Source organism: Salvelinus alpinus, chromosome 27, assembly GCF_045679555.1.
Source record: "Salvelinus alpinus chromosome 27, SLU_Salpinus.1, whole genome shotgun sequence".
NCBI lineage: Eukaryota > Metazoa > Chordata > Actinopteri > Salmoniformes > Salmonidae > Salvelinus > Salvelinus alpinus.
Genome location: NC_092112.1, coordinates 33,698,286 through 33,719,806, shown reverse-complemented (window position 1 = coordinate 33,719,806; position 21,521 = coordinate 33,698,286). Strand labels below are relative to the sequence as shown.

The 21,521-nt window shown below is 41.2% G+C and overlaps 1 protein-coding gene across 1 annotated transcript; it reads right to left on the bottom strand.

The window, feature by feature from the left end:
• Positions 1-18,970: 18,970 nt before the first annotated feature.
• Positions 18,971-21,277, bottom strand: atp5mj (ATP synthase membrane subunit j). The gene is made up of 4 exons (XM_071370406.1): positions 20,599-21,277; positions 19,842-19,965; positions 19,453-19,473; positions 18,971-19,133 (listed from the first exon to the last, which is right to left on the bottom strand). Exons 1-4 carry the CDS (start codon positions 20,725-20,727, stop codon positions 19,120-19,122), a joined length of 288 nt encoding a protein of 95 aa, XP_071226507.1. The 5' UTR covers positions 20,728-21,277; the 3' UTR covers positions 18,971-19,119.
• Positions 21,278-21,521: the final 244 nt, after the last annotated feature.

The following is a 21,521-nucleotide window of genomic DNA, read 5'->3' as shown; positions in this document are numbered from 1 at the left end:
ACCACGAGCCTGTCTGCCATTCTGTACCTCCTGAACTCTGATCTGGTTTTGACCTTTTGCCTGTTTACGATCATTCTCTTGCCTACCCCTTTGGATTATTAAACATTGTAAGACCCTGCCCGCGCAAGACACAGGGATTATTTAGCTAAATAGCCCAGTACTGCAGTCCGTCACATTGTACAGTGCAGTATTTTCCATTCCATCCTAACGGAAAGACAGAGGGTTTTTTGTTTTTCTTGGAATAGAAACACCATAATATTAAGCAAATTAATTGAACCCCCAGTCTCCCGCATGCCCTGCATTCTCTGGTACAGACATGGCCTGCTCTCCCTTACGTAAGGAATTAGGCACTTTCCCATGTTTACTACAGTATGTATTGTAGCCTAATAAACAAATGCAGGTGGCTTATATCTTCTAAATGCTTTATTATCCAAATGTAAAAGCATATACTGTACAGTACTGTATTTCTTCATCAGCATCTTTATGCTTTCGTTAATAAAATAATGATAAAAATACTCTTCAAAATGCAGATGCTGATTTAGTTATAGATCCATAACGAATTACTATGGGAATAAATATCACTGATTTACAGAAATATAGAAACAAAGTTGTCTAATGAAGGTAAATCCTCCAATGTCACATTGTACAGCACCATATTTTCCATTCCATCCTAACGGAAACCACAAGGGTTTCGTTTTTCGTTTTTCTCGGAATAGAAGCACTATAATATTAATCAAATTAATTAAGCCAAATTTCTTAAAATCATGTATACTATATTATTACAAAAAAGGTTTTAAATTCTCTGGTAATGCCAATATGGAAGGCTATCAAATGCTTCTCAAAGATGCCCTCTGGTGGTCAAACTGGCACTAACTTGCATTAACAGAAAAAATGGCTGACAACTAAATAACGTTGTGCAGCAGCCCGCAAAATGTGCTGAAGTATGACGCAACTTTTAAAGGAGGAACCACTGTCGGGACACCTGTACTCCTATTGGCTTTAGGTGTGTGAATAATTTTCCTCTCAGGCTTGGGGCGGAGCTCCACGATATAGAACTGTTAGTCCCAACACTAGTCCCAACAATTTACCACTACTACACATGTCTATCAGCAGAGCCTTGTCATTCAGCCTCATTTACTGCCTTTTTAAATAACATAGCTGATATGGCTGACTTGCTTAAACAAATGTGCTTTCTACTGACAATTGAGATGTACAAACTATGGCATAAGGGGACGGATTGCCTCGAGCGGATAAGGGGCAATCTGTAATTTCGATTAAGACATTAATGAGCGAGTAAGGACGAACGTAGTCAATATAACTTTTGAAATGTACAGCGACAGAATTCAGAACATGGGCCGTTCTTACAGTGTTCTCCCTGTACACCAAGTCAAAACTGTAGGATAAATAAAGGGGGCATAAAAGAAGACAATGAAAGCTCTTACAATATTCGATAATGAAATTTCTCTAAAACAGGCTATAGTCTACATGTGCACCACCAAGTCAGAACAGTAGGCTAAATGATGAGAGGAAGAGGGACCAAATTATTAGGGTGAGGCATATGGGCTACTAACAGCTTACTACACAACATACACTTAGTATTACTTTCTTAGCTACAGTATACAAATCTCCCTGGCATATTACATAATTTATGTAGCAGCATACAATACATTTTTGGACTCACCTTGTTGTGCTGTCCCCACTTGAACAGGAAGGTGGCGTGGCGGTCCTTCATGGTCAAATTTTGGCATCACATTTTGTCATAAGTCTGGCATTCTCTGGATTTATGGTGCTTTCAAGACAACTGGGAACTTTGAAAAACACGGTCAAATCATGACGTCAGTGTTCTTCAGGTCGGAGCTCTAGAAAGTGTTCCAAGTTCCCCACTGGGAATTCCGAGTTTGATGACCGTTCAATACTTATTTTCCCCAGTCAGAGCTCCTTTTTCCCCAGAGTTCCCAGATGTTTTGAACTCACTGAAGTCTGATATTTCCCAGTTCTGAGTTTCCAGTTGTTTTGAACGCGGCAGAAGTCATGCTGGATTGACAGCATGGCCAATGTAGAATGTTTATCCTTTTAAGCTTGGAAAAGAGACCCTTAGACCCAGACTTGGACCACACATCGTCTCAACTGAATAGCAGGCTAGTGACTGCTTTGCAATGCTTGCAGTTAGCCACTGATTCCTTCCAAACCATTCATTATTGAATTTGCATTTTCCAATTTGTTGTGTAATGACCGATGAGCACCGATAGGTTCTATCTATAATTTCTCTTCATAATTTCTCTTGACATGGCAAGGATTGAAAAAGATTTTCCAGTAGATTGACGATGACTGCTAGCTTTCTAGCTAACATTTTGAAAGTATGATGATCAGTCCAGTCAAATCTATGGTCGATATAACGTGATTTGACTCATTTTATCTGTGGCCAATGACCTGGAGTCTTCTTGGATGGGCACTTCTAATGTAACTCTATTACAGCACCCAAGGAGCTTGAATTTTTGAGCTCTCCCCATAGATGTTGCAGTGACGTAGTGACCCCATGAGTGACAGAACACTGAGCCAATCGTGGCGCAACTAGAGAACATTACCAACCCCTACTCTAGGTATTTTCCCCTGGCTGTCCCACCACCACAGAAAGCACTGTGCTAGGCTGAAACAAATGCTTTTTGGAGCTGCCTTACTCAAGAAAGCAAAAAAGAGACCATGTTGGTATGCGGTTTTATGAACTCAATATATTTTTTTAATTGTTTGCAAAAATATGTGACACAAATTAATGCCAAAATAACAGGCAAAACATTCTTTTTTTTAGCTAAACAGTTGGTGCCCTGAATGACGGGTCGCCACTGACCGCAAGCGATGTGTGTTAATGTTAAGAACAAGCGCCACCAGTTGGTCAGAAGATACTATTATCAATAGGCAGTAGGGTAACACTTTACAATAAGGTTCCATTTGTAAAGGGTTTATAAAAAGGTTGTAATTACATTAATTATTATTTAAACATTTGTATGTGCATTACAAACCATTAACAAACAGTTATATCGCATTGGTCAAAATAGAGCAATAATTGGTCAGTGTTTGCCAAATAGCGAGCCAATATTTACCTCCAGTTATTAACCATTTATAAATGCACATACAAATGCTTATACAATCAACCCTTATGATTCATCATGCAACCTTATTTTCAATAGTTGCACAGTTAAACAAGTTATTTGTGCTCTGTCCCAGGAAAATAAGAGGTTGGTTTTCATGATTAACCCACCTTTGAAACCCTGATGTCCTGACCAAATGTATTCAATTATCATTCCCAACATATTACCCCTTACTAGATTATATCAACACACTTACTACTTCTCTGTGATAGTCCAAGTATGGTGAATACTCTGGTGTGAAATGGTAACCGTAATACCTTTGGTTGGTGAAACAGTGGAGGATGTATCCTCTCAACGTTGAATGTTTTGGTCTTCATAACCACCAGTCATTGACTGAACATGTTTAACTAAGTGTTGAATCTTCTCTCAAGTAGTGATGAGTACCCAATACTGCCTATACTGTAAGTATGTCTAAGCTCTAAGTGAACTCTCAAATAATCTATAAATGATTTACCCACATGTATAACTGCTAAAAGTATACCTTATTTTAAAGCCAGACTTTAACATTTATAACAGTATATAATGTCCTCAAACATGCAATACATAGTAAGAACAAAATGTAATTTAACGGAAGAATACATTGGGAAAACAATTTTAATTGCAGTGACTCAAATGTGTAGCCTATCAGTGGTATAGTGAGTAGCCTAGCTAATTCAGATAACAGGGGGGGTCTTTTTCTCCCCTTTTTAACATTACGAGTCAGAATAGAAATTTACAACAGATGTCTGGGCTGAGATTCACAAAACCTTTTTAAGAAGACATTTCCTAACTAGCATTTTGTCCTTAACTATAGACTTAAGAAGTTAAGCAAAATTGCTATTCCTCAAATAGATTATTGGAAATGTTCTTGCACTATTTCAAAAAGTTAAAAAGAAATGTGATTCTTGAAAATTAAGTTGTTGAAAAGGTTCTTCATTCCAAGACAGCTAAACCCTTGTCTCACAGGACAGTCAGAGAGAAAGCTCATGAAAGCAATAAAAAAAAAAAAAATTCACACAAACTTCATCTGAAGTTTCAGTATTGATTTTAAACCCAAGAACAGGTTTTAGAACAGTAATATCAGTAAGAAATATGCTTACATGATTGTCATTAGTAACTAAATAGCTAGCTAAAACTATCTTATGAAGATATTTTCGAAGTTCGTAAGAAAATCATTAAAACTTAAGAGAAATTGTTGAGAAATTGCACTTACGAACTATTCTTAGAACTTGTTTTTTCTTAAGATACTTAAGTTTTTGCGTAAGAAGTATTTTGTGAAGTATTTTAGTATTTTACTCCCCCAGAGTATTTCTCTGGGGGAGAAAAGGAATCCATGACAATTTAGCATAGACACTGTAGCTACACATAAATCATTATAATGATTTATATAATTTAGGCTTAGTTAGTTATGTTATCAACTGCTAGCTAATAATAATAGTTAGCTAACTAGTGTTTAACGTTACTTGCTAACACTAATAGCTAGCTACCACAGATTAAAGGGGCTAGCTAGTTATCATAATTTTTGCTATTACACTAACTAGGTAGCTAACTAGATAGTAAGTTAGTCAAAATATGTTTATATCTAACCCAAGATAGACCACAGCCTGTTGTTTCCAATAGGAGCAAATTAATGATAGTGTGCAAAACAAGTAGGAGGTGGGCAGAGACAAGAATGAGCTAGTGAAATCCTATTGGCGCATTCTAGCATTTTTTAAATATTTCCATTGGGAACGCCTACTCTGTGAAGTGAGCGTGTGCAATAATAATTTGCCCTTGCACTCCTCAACAATGTAATTTTTTGAAACTTTGGCAAAAGGTAAAGCGTACAAAAGGCAGTCTGCTCTTTTTGTTACAGATTCTAGTTTTGGAAACAGAAAATGGAGACATTACTATTTTTAAAAATCACTCATTTTGTCGAGATCACAACTTATTTATCTCATGATCACGACAGAACAAGCGTTTTTTTCACGAGATAAAATATATAAATAGGAGTGGAGGCATTGATGATACATTGACAGTATGGCTGAGAGCCCACAGTGGATGAGCACATATATTTTTATTGATTGCTACACTAATGGTACATTTCATGCAAGCATCATGCTTTCATTTGTGATTGGAGCTCATCAGTTTATAATTTAGAATGTTAGCTCAAAGTAAGGAACATTTAGCTTGCTAAGAGCTCTTGGGGCATCTAAGCCCTCGTGGGGCATTTAAGCCCTGACCAATGCCTGACAGACAGTTTGTCTCCCAGGCTGTAAGCCACTCCCAAGACTAAAGCCAATCGCATGCCAGCAACAACGCAGCTACTGTGCCTTCAGAAAGTACTCATACGCCTTGACATATTCCATATTTTGTTGTGTTACGGCCTGAATTTTGTCACCCATCTACACACATAATGACAAAGTGAAAACATGTTTTTAGAAATGTTTGCAAATGTATTGAAAATTAAATACAGAAATATCTAATTTACATAATTATTCACACCCCTGAGTCAATACTTTGTAGAAGCACCTGTGGCAGTGATTACAGCTGTGAGTCTTTCTGGGCAAGTCTCGAAGAGCTTTCCACATCTGGATTGACCAACATTTGCCCATTTTTCTTTTCAAAATTCTTCAAGCTCCATCAAATGTTTGTTGATCATTGCTAGACAACAATGTTAAGGTCTTGCCATAGATTTTAATAAAGTAGATTTAAGTCAAAACTCCACTCAGGAACATTCACTGTCTTCTTGGTAAGCATTTTCTTGGTAAGCAACTCCGGTGTAGTTTTGGCCTTTTTTGGGGGGGGTTATTCTCCTGAAAGGTGAATTTATCTCCCAGTGTCTGGTGGAAGGCATACTAAACCTGGTTTTCCTATAGGATTTTGCCTGTGCTTAGCTCCATTCCGTTTCTTTTTTATCCCACCACAAATCCCCAGTCCTTAGCGATTACAAGCATACCCATAACATGATGCAGCCACCACTATGCTTGAAAATATGGACAGTGGTACATAGTAATGTGTTGTATTGGATTTGCAACAAATATAAACACTGTAATCAGTACAAAAAGTAAATGTTGCAGTTTTTAGTGTCTTGTTGCAAACATGATGCATGTTTTGGAATATATGTATTCTGTACAGGCTTCCTCCTTAATACTCTGTTAATTGGGTTAGTATTGTGGAGTAACTACAATGTTGTTGATCCATCCTCAGTTCTCCTATCACAGCCATTAAAAGTCCAAAGTGTAATCAATAACTCACCAGGCTCAATGTTCGTTTTTTTCCTTTATTTTATTTTAAAACTACCAATAGGTACCCTTCAATTGCGAGGCATTGGATAACCTCCCTGGTCTTTGCGGTTGAATCTGTGTTCGAGATTCACTTCGACTGAGGGACCTTACAGATAATTGTATGTGTGGGGTACAGAGATGAGGTAGTCATTCAAAAATCATGTTAAAAACTGTTATTGCACACTGTACATACAACTTATTATGTGACTTGTTGAGCACATTTTTACTCCTGAACTGATTTAGGCTTGCCATAATAAAGGTTTTGAATACTTATTGACTCAGCTTTACATTTGTTATTAATTTGTAACAATTTTAAAAACATAATTCCATTTTGACATTATGGGGTATTGTATGTAGGCTAGTGACAAAAAAATCTAAATTGTATCTATTTTAAATTCAGGCTATAACACAACAAAATGTGGAAAAGGGGGTGTGAATACTTTCTGAAGGCACAATAACTTGGTTAGTCTTGTTATATATGCTGGTTGTTAGCTTGCATAACTGACATGTTTCTAATTGTAAGGGACACTTCATGTTTTATGGATAATATTTACATTTACAGAGTGGGTGAGCTGATCAGATTCAATAGCCGCCTCAAAGGCCGATAAGTCAGAATGCTGCCTAATAGGCTGTCTGCAAGGATCTTACATATAGACCAGCCTACAAGGCAGCATCCTGATTTATTAGCCTCTGAATCTGCTATTGAATCTGATCAGCCTGCCAGGAAGAGCTCACCCACTTTAGATTATATGTGTCAGCATATAACGCGCTGACAGCTAATCTCCCTGCAAAGAGTTTTACCTATGAAATAGCCAACAAAGCAGCAACCTGACATCAACTTCTGAGGCTGCTATTGAATCTGCTCAGCCTGCCAGGAATAGAGTTCACCCCCTGGATCAGATATGCATCTGCCTATAAAGCACTTTGACAGCTAATCTGCCTGCAAGGAGCCTTACCTATGAAACCGCCGCCAAGGCAGCATCCTGACTTGAATCTGATCAGATCAGGAATGGAGCTCACCCAATGTTAATGTAAATATTATCCACAAAACATGAAGTGTCCTTAAAATATACACATATCAGTTATGCAAGCTAACATCCACCATATATAAACTAGCTTGATAGCTAGCTAACAAGACTACATAACTAACTAGCTAGCTCACAAGACTAGCAAAGTTAGCTGCATTGTTCCTTGCATGTAATTGGCTGTGATCTTGGGGGTGGCACAGCGCCAGGGAGAAGGTGCCACCTTCAGGTATCGTTCAGGGCTTAAATGCCTCGCATTGCAATTAATTCAGCCACAGGGCTCCTTGATGAAGTGGTTATCGTGCATCTGAACAAATGAATGGATGATGCGTGGTACTTTGAATTATCTCGTGACCTCGACAAAACAACTTTTGTTCTGTCGGGATCACCAGAAAAATCCGCTGATGAGTCGTCAGTAAACATAATGATGGTGTTGGAGTCGTGTTTGGTTACGCAGTCGTGGGTGAACAGGGAATACAGGAGGGGACTAAGTACACACCCCTAAGGGGCCCCAGTGTTAAAGATCAGTGTGCCAGACGTGTTGTGCCTACTTTTGCCACCTGAGGGCGGCCCGTCAGGAAGTCCAGGATCCAGTTGCAGAGAGAGGTATTTAGTCCCAGAGTCCTTAGCTTAGTGATGAGCTTTGTGGGCACTATGGTGTTGAACGCTGAGCTGTAGTCAATGAACAGCATTCTCACATAGGTGTTCCTTTTTGTCCAGGTGAGAAAGGGCAGTGTGGAGTTCGATTGAGATTGCGTCATCTGTGGATCTGTTGGGGCGGTATGCGAATTGGAGTAGGTCTAGGGTGTCCGGGAGGATGCTGTTGATGTGAGCCATGACCAGCCTTTCAAAGCACTTCATGGCTACCGACGTGAGTGCCACGGGGCGGTAATCATTTTGGCAGGTTACCTTCGCTTCCTTGGGCACAGGGACTATGGTGGTCTGCTTGAAACATGTAGGTATTACAGACTCAGTCAGGGAGAGGTTGAAAATATCAGTGAAGACACTTGACAGTTGGTCCACACATGCTTTGAGTACACGTCCTTGTAATCCATCTGGCCCAGCGGCTTTGTGAATGTTAACCCGTTTAAAGGTTTTGTTCACATCGGCTACCAAGAGCGTTATCGCACAGTCATCCAGAACAGCTGGTGCTCTCGTGCATGTTTCAGTGTTACTTGTCTCGAAGCGAGCACAAAAGGAATTTAGCTCGTCTGGTAGGTTCACTAGGCAGCTTGCGTATGGGTTTCCCTTTGTAGTCCGTAATAGTTTTCAAGCCTGCCACATGTCCACCCAATCAAAGGATAAGATAATTAATCTAGCACTGAAAGCATAAACTACAGCTAGCTAGCACTGAAGTGCATAAAATGTGGTGAGTAATCAACTCAAAGAGAGAGAAAGACAATAGTTGAACAGTTTTGAACAAATAGATTTCTTCCAAAATGAAGGAGAAGCAAGAGAGTTTCACTTACTTAGCGAGAAATTGCATCTAGCTAGTTTAGCCTACTCAAAAACCCTGCTTTAGCCTACTCAGTTTAGCCTACTCAAAAACATAGGGATGCTATGTTAGCTAGCTGGCGATGACTATCCAACACAACACTGGAACTCTTCCAAGTCAAGGTAAGCTTTTGGTTTTACTAATTTATTGCCACCAGGGCCCGCCTATGTAAGTGCTAAACTGCTTACTGATTGTACACTAACTTTACTGCATAATTGTGGTGGGTAACTAACCTGTTAGTTTTAGTATTAGCTATTTTGACTGATGTAACTTTAGTCAATATGGTGACAACGATGTAGGCTGTTTGTAGTGGTAATGATATGGTTTGGCTTGGAAAGGTTTTTTCGCCTGGTCACATACAGCTGACGTGTTGTGCACTGAAGTCCACAGGTGAAGGGAAAAGGTGAGAGGACACGAGCGCATAGATCAGAGAAGGAATACAACGTGGCTGCTATGAAAGTGAACCATGTTTACACGTGATCAGAGGTGTATTCATTCCACCTATTCTGTGGAAAAACGAAACTCTTGTTATCAACTGTTGGCCTAATGATTACACCCTAGATTGTTTTATTTTTTTACTGAACCTTTATTTAACTAGGCAAATTCTTATTTACAATGATGGCCTACTGGGGAACAGTGGCTTAACTGCCTTGTTCAGAACAGATTTCTACCTTGTCAGCTCTGGGATTCGATACAGCAACCTTTCGGTTACTGGCTCTAACCACTAGGCTATCTCCCTAACCCATCTAGATCAGCGTCTTCCCTCACCTTAAATGGCAACGACCACAACTGGCTACAGTGAATGTTTTATAAAATTCACAGCCCAAACCATAGGGGCCTGCAGCCTTTCCAGGTGGGAAAACATTTATTGACGCTATCATCAAGTTTTGGCAGGCTGATGGAGTCAAAGAAGGCTGACACATCAGAACTAGAAAAATCGGAATCTGGAAGAATATAACTCTGAGTTTAGGATCTGTCAGCAAGGTGCCTGCCTCAGACCGGATTTATGGATTGCTCTGTTTGCCTGTGCTCTCTTTAGTTGTCTAGCCAGCAACCTTTCCGATTTGTCCCCTAGTTCAAATAGTTTTTGTCTCAGCTTTAATAGGAGGTTACTGACCTGGGAACCAAGATGATAATATATTTTAATTTCAAAATATTGTTGTAGTCAACCTGAGAGAGTGAAGTTCTGTATGTCCCCTTCAAAGCGTGGAGATTTTTTTTATCTTATCCAGTCGCATGCGATTCCCTTTTGTTTAATGGCAGACTCATATGAAATAATATGACCTCTCATAACCACTTTAAAAGTTTTCCATAGTGTAGAATCAGATACCACTCCTGTGTCATTAGTCTTGAGGAACTCATTCAACTTAGCTGTCATGCAGTCAATGAATGCTTGGTCTGTGAGCAAGGAGGGATTAAATGCCAACTGTAATTCTGTTTAGGTAAAGAGAGATTAAGGGACAACATAATTGGACTGTGATCACTTATGAAGCTGCTAAGGTATTTCGAATTGAGCACATTGGGTATCAATTTGGAATCTATTAGGAAGTAGTCGATTCTAGAATAAGACTTGTGAACATGACAGTAGAATGAGTAGTTCTTGTCTGTGGGATGTTGGTCTCCAGATGTCTACTACATTTCCTGGATTTGATTAGATTATTTAGAACCTGTACGTGTAGTTAGTCTGTCAAGATACGGGTCAGGGTAACAATTAAAATCACCTCCGAGTATTAGATTAGTGGTACTAAGATCTGGGAGTAAATCAAAAACATTCATAAATAAATGTGGGTCAACACTGTTTGGGCCATAGACGTTCAATAGGGTGACAGGGAAAAGTGAATGCTCCCAGACACTATGATGTACCTACGGTGTGGGTCTGTAGACATGGACGAGAGTTGAAAAGGGATGTTTTATTGAAAGAGAATAGCAACACCTCTAGCCTTGGAAGAGAAGGGTGATTGATAAACTTCAGAAATCCAGTTGGATCTCAGATGATGCTGTTCGGTAGCTTTTATGTTGGTTTTTGAAGAAAAATTATGTCAGCACCAAGTGATTTCAAGTGCTTCAATACCATACACCTTCTGCTCGCGTGCCCGAGACCGTGCACATTCCACAAGACTAATGTGACACCTTTAACATCTGACTGATTCCCATGATATTTCCTTGGCATTTATATCCAAAGGCATTTGAAATAAAACCTCTTAAACATGTACTAATTCAAATAAAACTTGTCTGGCAGCAGAAAACAGAAACAAAAAAATGTTACAGACCCCAGAGAAACCCACCCTCCCCACTGCTTCCCCAAATGAAGCACTGTTCTCCCCATCTCACATAAATGAGGCCCTTTTCGCGTTTGTTGGAAAACAAATGAATACTTTAAAATTTATGAATAAACAAAGACATTTGTGGCGAGTGATTTCACCCTTTCAGGGGATTTTCTGTAATTTTGATACGTAGCTTGCAGCTTCTTTGGGCTTGGTGAAGACTCTTGTCATCCCATTGTGATGGACATGTAGCTTGGATGGAAAATGCAGGCTGTATTTCACCTCCGCCTATCTCATGGTCTGCATCACTTCTCGGAATGCGCGTCGTTGCTCCATCACCTCCACGGTGTAGTCGGGGAAGATGAGAACCTTTTGGCTTTTTTATTCCATAGCTCATCCAAGTCATAGAATTAGCTCCTTTTTCTCAAAGTGATGCACCCTTGCGATTATGGCTTGGCACCTGGTGAGGGCTTCGCCTGTAGAGAGCGGTGTGCATGGTCAATGATGAGGGGCTTTGGGAAGTTGTCCTCGCCCAGCAGCTTGGGAATGAGCTTGGACACAAACTCTGTGGGTTTCGTTGATAGTTTTTTTTTTACAGCCTCTTTCATTTGTTGACACATAGCTGTGGCAGAATCTTGATGCTGGATATCTGGAGAGTTGTCATCATCAGTACTCGAAATGGCCATATTTCACTTTTTCGCTGCTAGTTTGTGCCTGGGGAATATACAAAACAACGTGTGTATATACACTGCTCAAAAAAATTAAGGGAACACTAAAATAACACATCCTAGATCTGAATGAATGAAATATTCTTATTAAATACTTTTTTCTTTACATAGTTGAATGTGCTGACAACAAAATCACACAAAAATGATCAATGGAAATCAAATTTATCAACCCATGGAGGTCTGGATTTGGAGTCACACTCAAAATTAAAGTGGAAAACCACACTACAGGCTGATCCAACTTTGATGTAATGTCCTTAAAACAAGTCAAAATGAGGCTCAGTAGTGTGTGTTGCCTCCACGTGCCTGTATGACCTCCCTACAACGCCTGGGCATGCTCCTGATGAGGTGGCGGATGGTCTCCTGAGGGATCTCCTCCCAGACCTGGACTAAAGCATCCGCCAACTCCTGGACAGTCTGTGGTGCAACGTGGCGTTGGTGGATGGAGCGAGACATGATGTCCCAGATGTGCTCAATTGGATTCAGGTCTGGGGAACGGGCGGGCCAGTCCATAGCATCAATGCCTTCCTCTTGCAGGAACTGCTGACACACTCCAGCCACATGAGGTCTAGCATTGTCTTGTATTAGGAGGAACCCAGGGCCAACCGCACCAGCATATGGTCTCACAAGGGGTCTGAGGATCTCATCTCGGTACCTAATGGCAGTCAGGCTACCTCTGGCGAGCACATGGAGGGCTGTGCGACCCCCCAAAGAAATGCTACCCCACACCATGACTGACCCACCGCCAAACCGGTCATGCTGGAGGATGTTGCAGGCAGCAGAACGTTCTCCACGGCGTCTCCAGACTCTGTCACGTCTGTCACATGTGCTCAGTGTGAACCTGCTTTCATCTGTGAAGAGCACAGGGCACCAGTGGCGAATTTGCCAATCTTGGTGTTCTCTGGCAAATGCCAAACGTCCTGCACGGTGTTGGGCTGTAAGCACAACCCCCACCTGTGGACGTCGGGCCCTCATACCACCCTCATGGAGTCTGACCGTTTGAGCAGACACATGCACATTTGTGGCATGCTGGAGGTCATTTTGCAGGGCTCTGGCAGTGCTCCTCCTGCTCCTCCTTGCACAAAGGCGGAGGTAGCGGTCCTACTGTTGGGTTGTTGCCCTCCTACGGCCTCCTCCACGTCTACTGATGTACTGGCCTGTCTCCTGGTAGCGCCTCCATGCTCTGGACACTACACTGACAGACACAGCAAACCTTCTTGCCACAGCTCGCATTGATGTGCCATCCTGGATGAGCTGCACTACCTGAGCCACTTGTGTGGGTTGTGGACTCCGTCTCATGCTACCACTAGAGTGAAAGCACCGCCAGCATTCAAAAGTGACCAAAACATCAGCCAGGAAGCATAGGAACTGAGAAGTGGTCTGTGGTCACCACCTGCAGAACCACTCCTTTATTGGGGGTGTCTTGCTAATTGCCTATAATTTCCAACAGTTGTCTATTCCATTTGCACAACAGCATGTGAAATTTATTGTCAATCAGTGTTGCTTCCTAAGTGGACAGTTTGATTTCACAGAAGTGTGATTGACTTGGAGTTACATTGTGTTGTTTAAGTGTTCCCTTTATTTTTTTGAGCAGTGTATATATATAGCTTCAGTGATTTTTCAATTCGTTACAGTCATTGGCAGCAGAGAACTGGAAAGAAAGGCGGCCAAAAGGGGGGTGTTGGCTTTGGGGATGACCAGTGAAATATACCTGCTGGAGCGTGTGCTACGGGTGGGTGTTGTTATGGTGACCAGTGAGCTGAGATAAGGCTTTACCTAGCAAAGACAACGAAAGCATACAGGTCGCAGTGGTGGGTAGTATATGGGGCTTTGGTGACAAAACAGATGGCACGGTGATAGCCTGCATCCAATTTTCTGAGTATACTGTTGGAGGCTATTTTGTAAATTACATTGCCGAAGTCAAGGATCGGTAGGATATTCAGTTTCACAAGGTTATGTTTGGCAGCATGAGTGAAGGAGTCTTTGTTGCGAAATAGGAAGCCAATTCTAGATTTAATTTTGGATTGGAGATGCTTAATGTGAGTCTGGAAGGAGAGTTTACAGTCTAGCCAGACACCTAGGTATTGGTAGTTGTCCACATATTCTAAGTCAGAAACGTAGCGATGCTAGTCGGGCGGGCGGGCAGCAATCGGTTGAAGAGCATGCATTTAGTTTTACTAGCATTTAAAAGCAGTTGGATGCCACGGAAGGAGTAATGTATGACATTGAAGCTCATTTGGAGATTTGTTAACACAGTGTCCAAAGAAGGGCCAAATGTAGGGCCTCCCGGGTGGCGCAGTGGTCTAGGGCACTGCATCGCAGCGCCAGCTGTGCCACCAGAGATTCTGGGTTCGCGCCCAGGCTCTGTCGCAGCCGGCCGCGACCGAGGTCCGTGGGGCGACGCACAATTGGCCTAGCGTCATCCGGCAGGGCAGGATGGATATAGGTCTATAACAGCTTGGGTCAAGAGTGTCACCCCCTTTGAAAAGGGGGATGACCGCAGCAGCTTTCCAATCTTTGGGATTCTCAGATGATACGAAAGAGAGGTTGAAAAGGCTAGTAATAGGGGTTGCAACAATTTCGGCAGATAATTTTAGAAAGAGAGGGTCCAGATTGTCTAGCCCAGCTGATTTGTTGGGATCCAGATTTTGCAGCTATTTCAGAACATCAGTTATCTGGATTTGGGTGATGCAGAGCTGTTGGCCAGGGTAGGGGTAGCCAGGTGGAAAGTATGGCCAGCCGTAGAAACATGTTTTTTGAAATGATTATCGTAGATTTATTGGCGGTGACAGTGTCTCCTAGCCTCAGTGCAGTGGGCAGCTGGGAGGAGGTGCTCTTATTCTTCATGGACTTTACAGTGTCCGAAAACTTTTTGGAATTAGTGCTACAGGATGCAAATTTCTGTTTGAAAAAGCTCATCTTAGCCACAGGATGTTTTTGTGCTGGTCAAGGGCAGTCAAGTCTGGGGTAAACCAAGGGCTATATCTGTTCTTAGTTCTACATTTTTTGAATGGGGCATGCTTATTTAAGATGGTGAGGAAATCCCTTTTAAAGAGCAACCAGTCATCCTCTAAAGACGGGATGAGGTCAATATCCTACCAGGATACCCGGGCCAGGTTGATTAAAAAGGCCTGCTCCCTGAAGTGTTTAAGGGAGCGTTTGACAGTGATGAGGGGTGGTCGTTTGACCGCGGACCCATTACGGATGCAGGCAGTGATCGCTATGATCCTGGTTGAAGACAGCAGAGGTGTATTTAGAGGGCAAGTTGGTCAGGATGATATCTATGAGGGTGCCCATGGTTACAGATTTAGGGTTGTACCTGGTAGGTTCCTTGATAATTGTTAAGCACATCTCAGTTTAGGTCACCTAACAGTACGAACTCTGAAGATGGATGGGGGGCAATCAATTCACATATGTTGTCCAGGGCACAGCTGATGGCTGAGGGGGGTCTATAACAAGCGGCAACGGCGATATACATTTCTGGAATGGTGGATTTTTAAAAGTAGAAGCTCGAATTGTTTGGGCACAGACCTGGATAGTATGACAGAACTCTGCAGGCTATCTCTGCAGTAGATTGCAACTCCGCCCCCTTTGGCAGTTCTATCTTGTCGGAAAATGTTGCAGTTGGGGATGGAAATTTCTGAATTTTTGGTGGCCTTCCTAAGCCAGGATTCAGACATGGCTAGGACATCAGGGTTGGCGGAGTGTGCCGAAGCAGTGAATAAAACAAACTTAGGGAGGAGGCTTCTGATGTTAACATACATGAAACCAAGGCGTTTACGGTTACAGAAGTCAACAAATGAGAGCGCCTGGGGAATAGGTGTGGTAGGTGTGGTGCTGGGGGCTACAGGGCCTGGGGGAACAGGGGAGGAACAGGGGAGGAGTAGGATAAGGGTACGGCTAAATGCTATAAGAACTGGTCGTCTAGTGCGTTGGGAACAGAGATTAAAAGGAGCAGATTTATGGGCGTGGTAGAATAGATTCAGGGCATAATGTACAGACAAGGATATGGTAGGACGTGAGTACAGTGGAGGTAAACCTAGGCATTGAGTGATGATGAGAGCGGTTGCGTCTCTGGAGGCACCAGTTAAGCCAGGTGAGGTCTCTGCATGTGTGCAGGGTGGAACAAAAGAGCTATTTAAGGCATTTAGGGCAGGGCTGGGGGCTCTACGGTGAAATAAAACAATAACTAACCTAAACAGCAGTAGACAAGGCATATTGACATTAGGGAGAGGCATGTGTAGCCGAGTGATCATAGGGTCCAATGAGCAGCAATAGGTGAGTCAGGGAGCCGTTCGGTAGTCGCTACTATGCTAGGCGAGCTGGAGACACGGCGATTCAGAAAGCTAGAAGGCTGGGGCCAGCAGATGGGTCTTCGGGCAACGTCGCAATGGAAAAGCCTGTTGAAACCACCTCGGACAATTACGTCGGCAGACCAGTCGTGATGGATCAGCGGGCTCTGTGTCGGCAATAAAGGGTCCAGGCCAATTGGCAAAAGAGGTACCTAGTTTGAGGCTAGCTCAAGGCTAACTGGTGCTTGCTTCTGGACAGAGGCGTTAGCCAGGAGTAGCCACTCAGATTGCAGCTAGCTAGCTGCGATGATCAGGTGTAATGGTCCAGAGCTTGCAGCTTGAAGACCGCTAGCAGTGGCTGACTACTAGCTAGTAGCTAGTTAGCTGGCTAGCTTCTGATGGGGGTTCCGGTTCTTAACTATAAAAATAGCAGATCCGTACCACATTGGGTGAGGCGGGTTGCAGGAGAGTATACTCAGTTCGTAGATGGAAAGTGAGATTAAAATATATACCAAATATATACCAGAAAAATGAGAAAAACGATTATTTACACGGAACAAGACAAACAACGTCTGACTGCTACGCCATCATCAATAAGGGAGAGCAGCCTTTACTGCCAAACGGTAGTCTAGCTAGCCTATTCTACTTCTTGCAAAATAGTGTACCAGGATTGCCTTCTTTAGGTACCATGTCCTCATTTATGCATCATTTTTAGGTTGCTGCGACTTGCTGATCCATGCCTACTATGGGCGGATTGCTATCAATTTAGTTAATATGTTCAAATATATCAAATAAAAAGTTATATATCTTTTTTTTTTTTTTAACTACCTCTATAATGTAATGGATACAGCTGGTGTCCAACTCGTAGAATATACTCAATATATTCTTGATTGGCAATGTCAGTGATATATTCTTCTAGACAATGTATAAATTCAAGTCTCCACAGATAGACACTCAAACCAGATGTCTCCCTACACTTTGTGCACTTCAGCCATACCCTAACTGTACACCCCAAAATCTACATAATTCATTGTCATAACTATAAATAACAGTCATTAATGCAATTGAATCAGTAACCATCAATTTACTTTCAATTCAAGATAAATGTGATTTAATATATTTAAAAACATTATTGTAATATAAGTAACACTTTATTTTAAGGTAGGCCTACACATATCCATTATTTTGTAGTTTATATGTACAGTACCAGTCAAAAGTTTGGACACCTACTCATTCCAGGGTTTTTCTTTATTTTTACTATTTTCTACATTGTAGAATAATACTGAAGACATTAAAACTATGAAATAACACATATGGAATCACATAGTAACCAAAAAAGGGTTTAATCAAAATATATTTTATATTTGAGTTTCTTCAAAGTAGCCACCCTTTGCCTTGATGACAGCTTTGCACACTCTTGGCATTCTCTCAACCAGCTTCATGAGTTAGTCACCTCATGAACAAGAACAAATTCTTATTTACAATGACGGCCTGCCCTGGCCAAACCCTAACGACGCTGTGCCAATTGTGTGCCATCCTCCGGCCGTGATTAGGAGTCCCATAGGGCAGCACACAACTGGCCCAGCGTCGTCCTTTAGGCCGTCATTGTAAATAAGAATTTGTTCTTAACGGACTTGCCTAGTTAAATAAAAATGTAAGCGCTTTCATTGTCTGCCCGCTTTATTTATCCTACAGTTCTGACTTGGTGTGCCAGCTGAATACTGTAAGAACAGCCCATGTTCTTAATTCTGTTGCTGTACATTATAAAAGTGCTGAACAAATAATTATTTTGACTACGTCCGTCCTAGCTCGCTCATTAATGTCTTAATCGTAATTACGGATTTCCTCTTATCCGCTCGACGTTCCCGTATGCCATAGTTTGTACATCTCAATTATCTGTAGAAACCACATTTGTTTTAGCAAGTCAGCCATATAAGCTGTTTTTAAAAAGGTAATAAATGAGGCTGAATGAACTGTTCCGCTGCCAGACAAATTCATCTGCCCCTGGCTGAATCAGGTTGATGATCCCTGGTTACATTACATTACATTTACATTTAAGTCATTTAGCAGACGCTCTTATCCAGAGCGACTTAGACAGCTGGCATGCTCCAGAAGCTTCCTTGATCAACAAAAACTATACCATTTGATACGTTGGGTTGAATGTGTCCTTCGCTAACAAATAAGCGTATGAAACGTATTTTATCCAGGGTCTCCAATTTCCACCTGTAGAAGTGGGTGATTAAGAGGTAGTCGCACGTGACTGTGGTCTAGAATCAACTACAATGTCAGCCACAGTTGGAAAATAGGTCTGCCCCATGTTTTTCCAAGTAAAAACATGGTCACACTTCAGAATAGGGAAGAGTTACTATGCCAACATTGAGACAGCATACACAGAATGAGTTTCCACTAATTGGTCCTTTGACCAATCAGAGTGGATCTGAAAACCAATTAGTAAGAAAAAATATATATATGTATGCCTGTGTAAACACAGCATAAGAGTCTGTTTAACTTGCTCTTTAAACTATAAATATGCCTTCATTATAGCTAATAACGAAGGTATTAAGGATTGGCCAGAACTACATTACTTACATTTGCATAACAAATCACTTTAATCCTAATAAACCTAAGACCTTACATAACTACAAATGTGGTCAATATGTATACCTTAAAATAAGGTCAATGGTTTAATAGAAAAATGTGTTGACTAACTTAACATATACCAGTCTTTTGATCCCGTTGATGAGATTAACATTATCACTGAATACAATGACAAAAATGTATCATCCTTCTAGTGATCTCAGTAGACCATTTTATTGTTCCATAGAAACAGACAATATGGACAGACATTATGGTGTAAATTGAGCTGCTTCACATGGGGTGCTATTTCACATGGGGAAAGGGGGTGACAGCTCAGCATAGTGATGAAATCAATGTGCAGGCTCTGAAATAAAAACACAAAAATGTGTCAATACATTCAACCATAAAACAGACTATTGCAAATTACTTAAATGTATGATGTTGTTCAAGTTTGTTTATTAATGTCAAGTGTTACACTACCTACTGCAGCAACATTGGCAGTAAGATCGGCACAATGTCATCTCTCATGAAATGTTGGTTAATCATAAAGTATAAACGTTTTGTTTTTATTGATTCCATGAACATGCGCATGTATTGCTGTTTTAACATGCAAATCTGCCATGTAGGTATCCCAGTAAACTTGAATAACATGAAATGCCGAATAGAAAACACTTTGCACTTACTTCCTTTAACTGCTTTCTTTCCTAAAGTTAGAAAAGGGAGAAGGAAACAATAGATGTTAAAAAGCAAACATTACCCAAATACAGGTGTACTAGCCCTTTACAAAGTAAATAGGCTCCATTAAAAAGCCCATTCTGAAATTGTAGTAGTGTTCTGCTGCTGCATGATACAGTTTCTCCAATCACTGATGTAAAGATCTTGTTCAGTTGCTAAAGATCATCCTCTTCAAGTCTGGTGTGCCTTACCAACCATGAAAGAGAATGCTTCACGCATTATCGGCCACAGCCACCAACTATTAAAATTAATTAAGACGTGTAGTACAGAACACTGTACTACGATTTCTGAGGTTTTGGTGTCAAACTTTTATTCAATTTAGCAGTAGACAACTCACCCCCATAAGAAACTTTGTAGTACAGGTATGTCATGACACCCAGGCCGACCCACATCTCCTGGTACGCCCCAGCGTAGTAAGGGCTCATCTTGGCCCACCAGCTTGTAAATACACGCCCTGCCATCTGTGTGAAAAATAACAGAATTCTGTCAAATACATTTATTTTTCAGGCAAAAAAAACAGGGGGGGGGTCAAACAATGGAAGGAAATTAACTTGGAACAAGTGTACCTTAGCAGTACAACTACAGCTGGCTAGCTTGTAGTACGTGGGAGGTGAGAGACGCCTAGGTGAAAGATTGCTAGCTAGCGTTAGCTGTATAGCCTAGCATGCGAAATGGAATATGCCCACGGAACAGAACTAACGTTGAAGCACAGAGGACGTAGCATGACTTTCAACCACATCTACCTTCTTAGCTAACGTTACCCAGTTGTCCTGATACATGGCTGTATCAAGAGTCGACTTAACGTTATCAAGGCACACTAGCTAGTATGTATGTCTATGTCAAAAGTAACAGCAAAAACTAGCTAGCTACATTTACACAATCACGCAAGGTTAGCTTGCTAAATTCCTGCAACTGTTAGCCAGTTTGCTCGCTAACGTTAGGCCTCATGCAGAGGTTGTCGTCTTGGCTGGCACGCGTAGGTAAAGCTGATATATATCTTTTTTTTTTAAACAAGGTAATCTGACATATTTAATTAATATTTTGCACTAGGTATTGGTTTGAAGGCATACTAGAAAATCTTTTTAGGGCCTTACCTTCAGTATGTGATGCCCGGTGCGAAGAAGGTCACTGTCCAACGCAAACAACAGTGTTTCGTGTGTCGCAGAGCGTGCTGGGATATCAGTTTTCTTTTGCCTCAAGCAGAGGAGTAGTAGAATGCACATACAGATTTAGCCACATCGCCACCCCGTGGTAGCCGCGATTTATCATCCAGCAAAAGCACTAGACCCACCGATATAACAGTGAAAATTTGCTGTTCATTAACTTATCCAGTGATTTTTTTGTCGACATTTAGAAAGTTTGCATAGGAAATAGACGTGACAGTTGCCTTTCCATTTAACTATATTGTCTCGATAAAGACAGCTAGAGGTAATTGTTTTGCAACACATAAAAAAAGTATTGATTTGTAAAAAGCTACTGTGTCGAATAAAAATTAGGTGGTTGAAGTGTTTCCATTATCCATTGAGGCTAATTGCGCATTAATACATTGACGACAGCCTGTATGCCTTCCCACCTATCTGTTTCATGTCTCAGGTAGCCCGCGGAAGACAGCATGGTTATAATGCAATATTAACTGGACGAAAATTTGCCATATTCTAATCATGTATTACCACAGTCCGTGCCATGATTAAATTTGCACTCCTGTAGATCTGAAATAATTGGATGGTGAAACTTGCATTCAGCCAACCAGAAAAGCAAGGCAAAGCAATTCCGGCATTCTTGAAAGTCAGGCCAATCCTTATCCTGCAAAGAAACATTATTTTTTATAGTTGTCATTTTTTTATTTAGCAAGCAGTAGGCATTTGAAATTAAATGTTTTATTTTATTTTTATTTTTCACCTTTATATAACCAGGTAGGTCAGTTGAGGACAAGTTCTCATTTACAACTACTACCTGGACAAGATAAAGCAAAGCAGTGCGACAAAAACAACAACGCAGAGTTACACAAACAAACGTA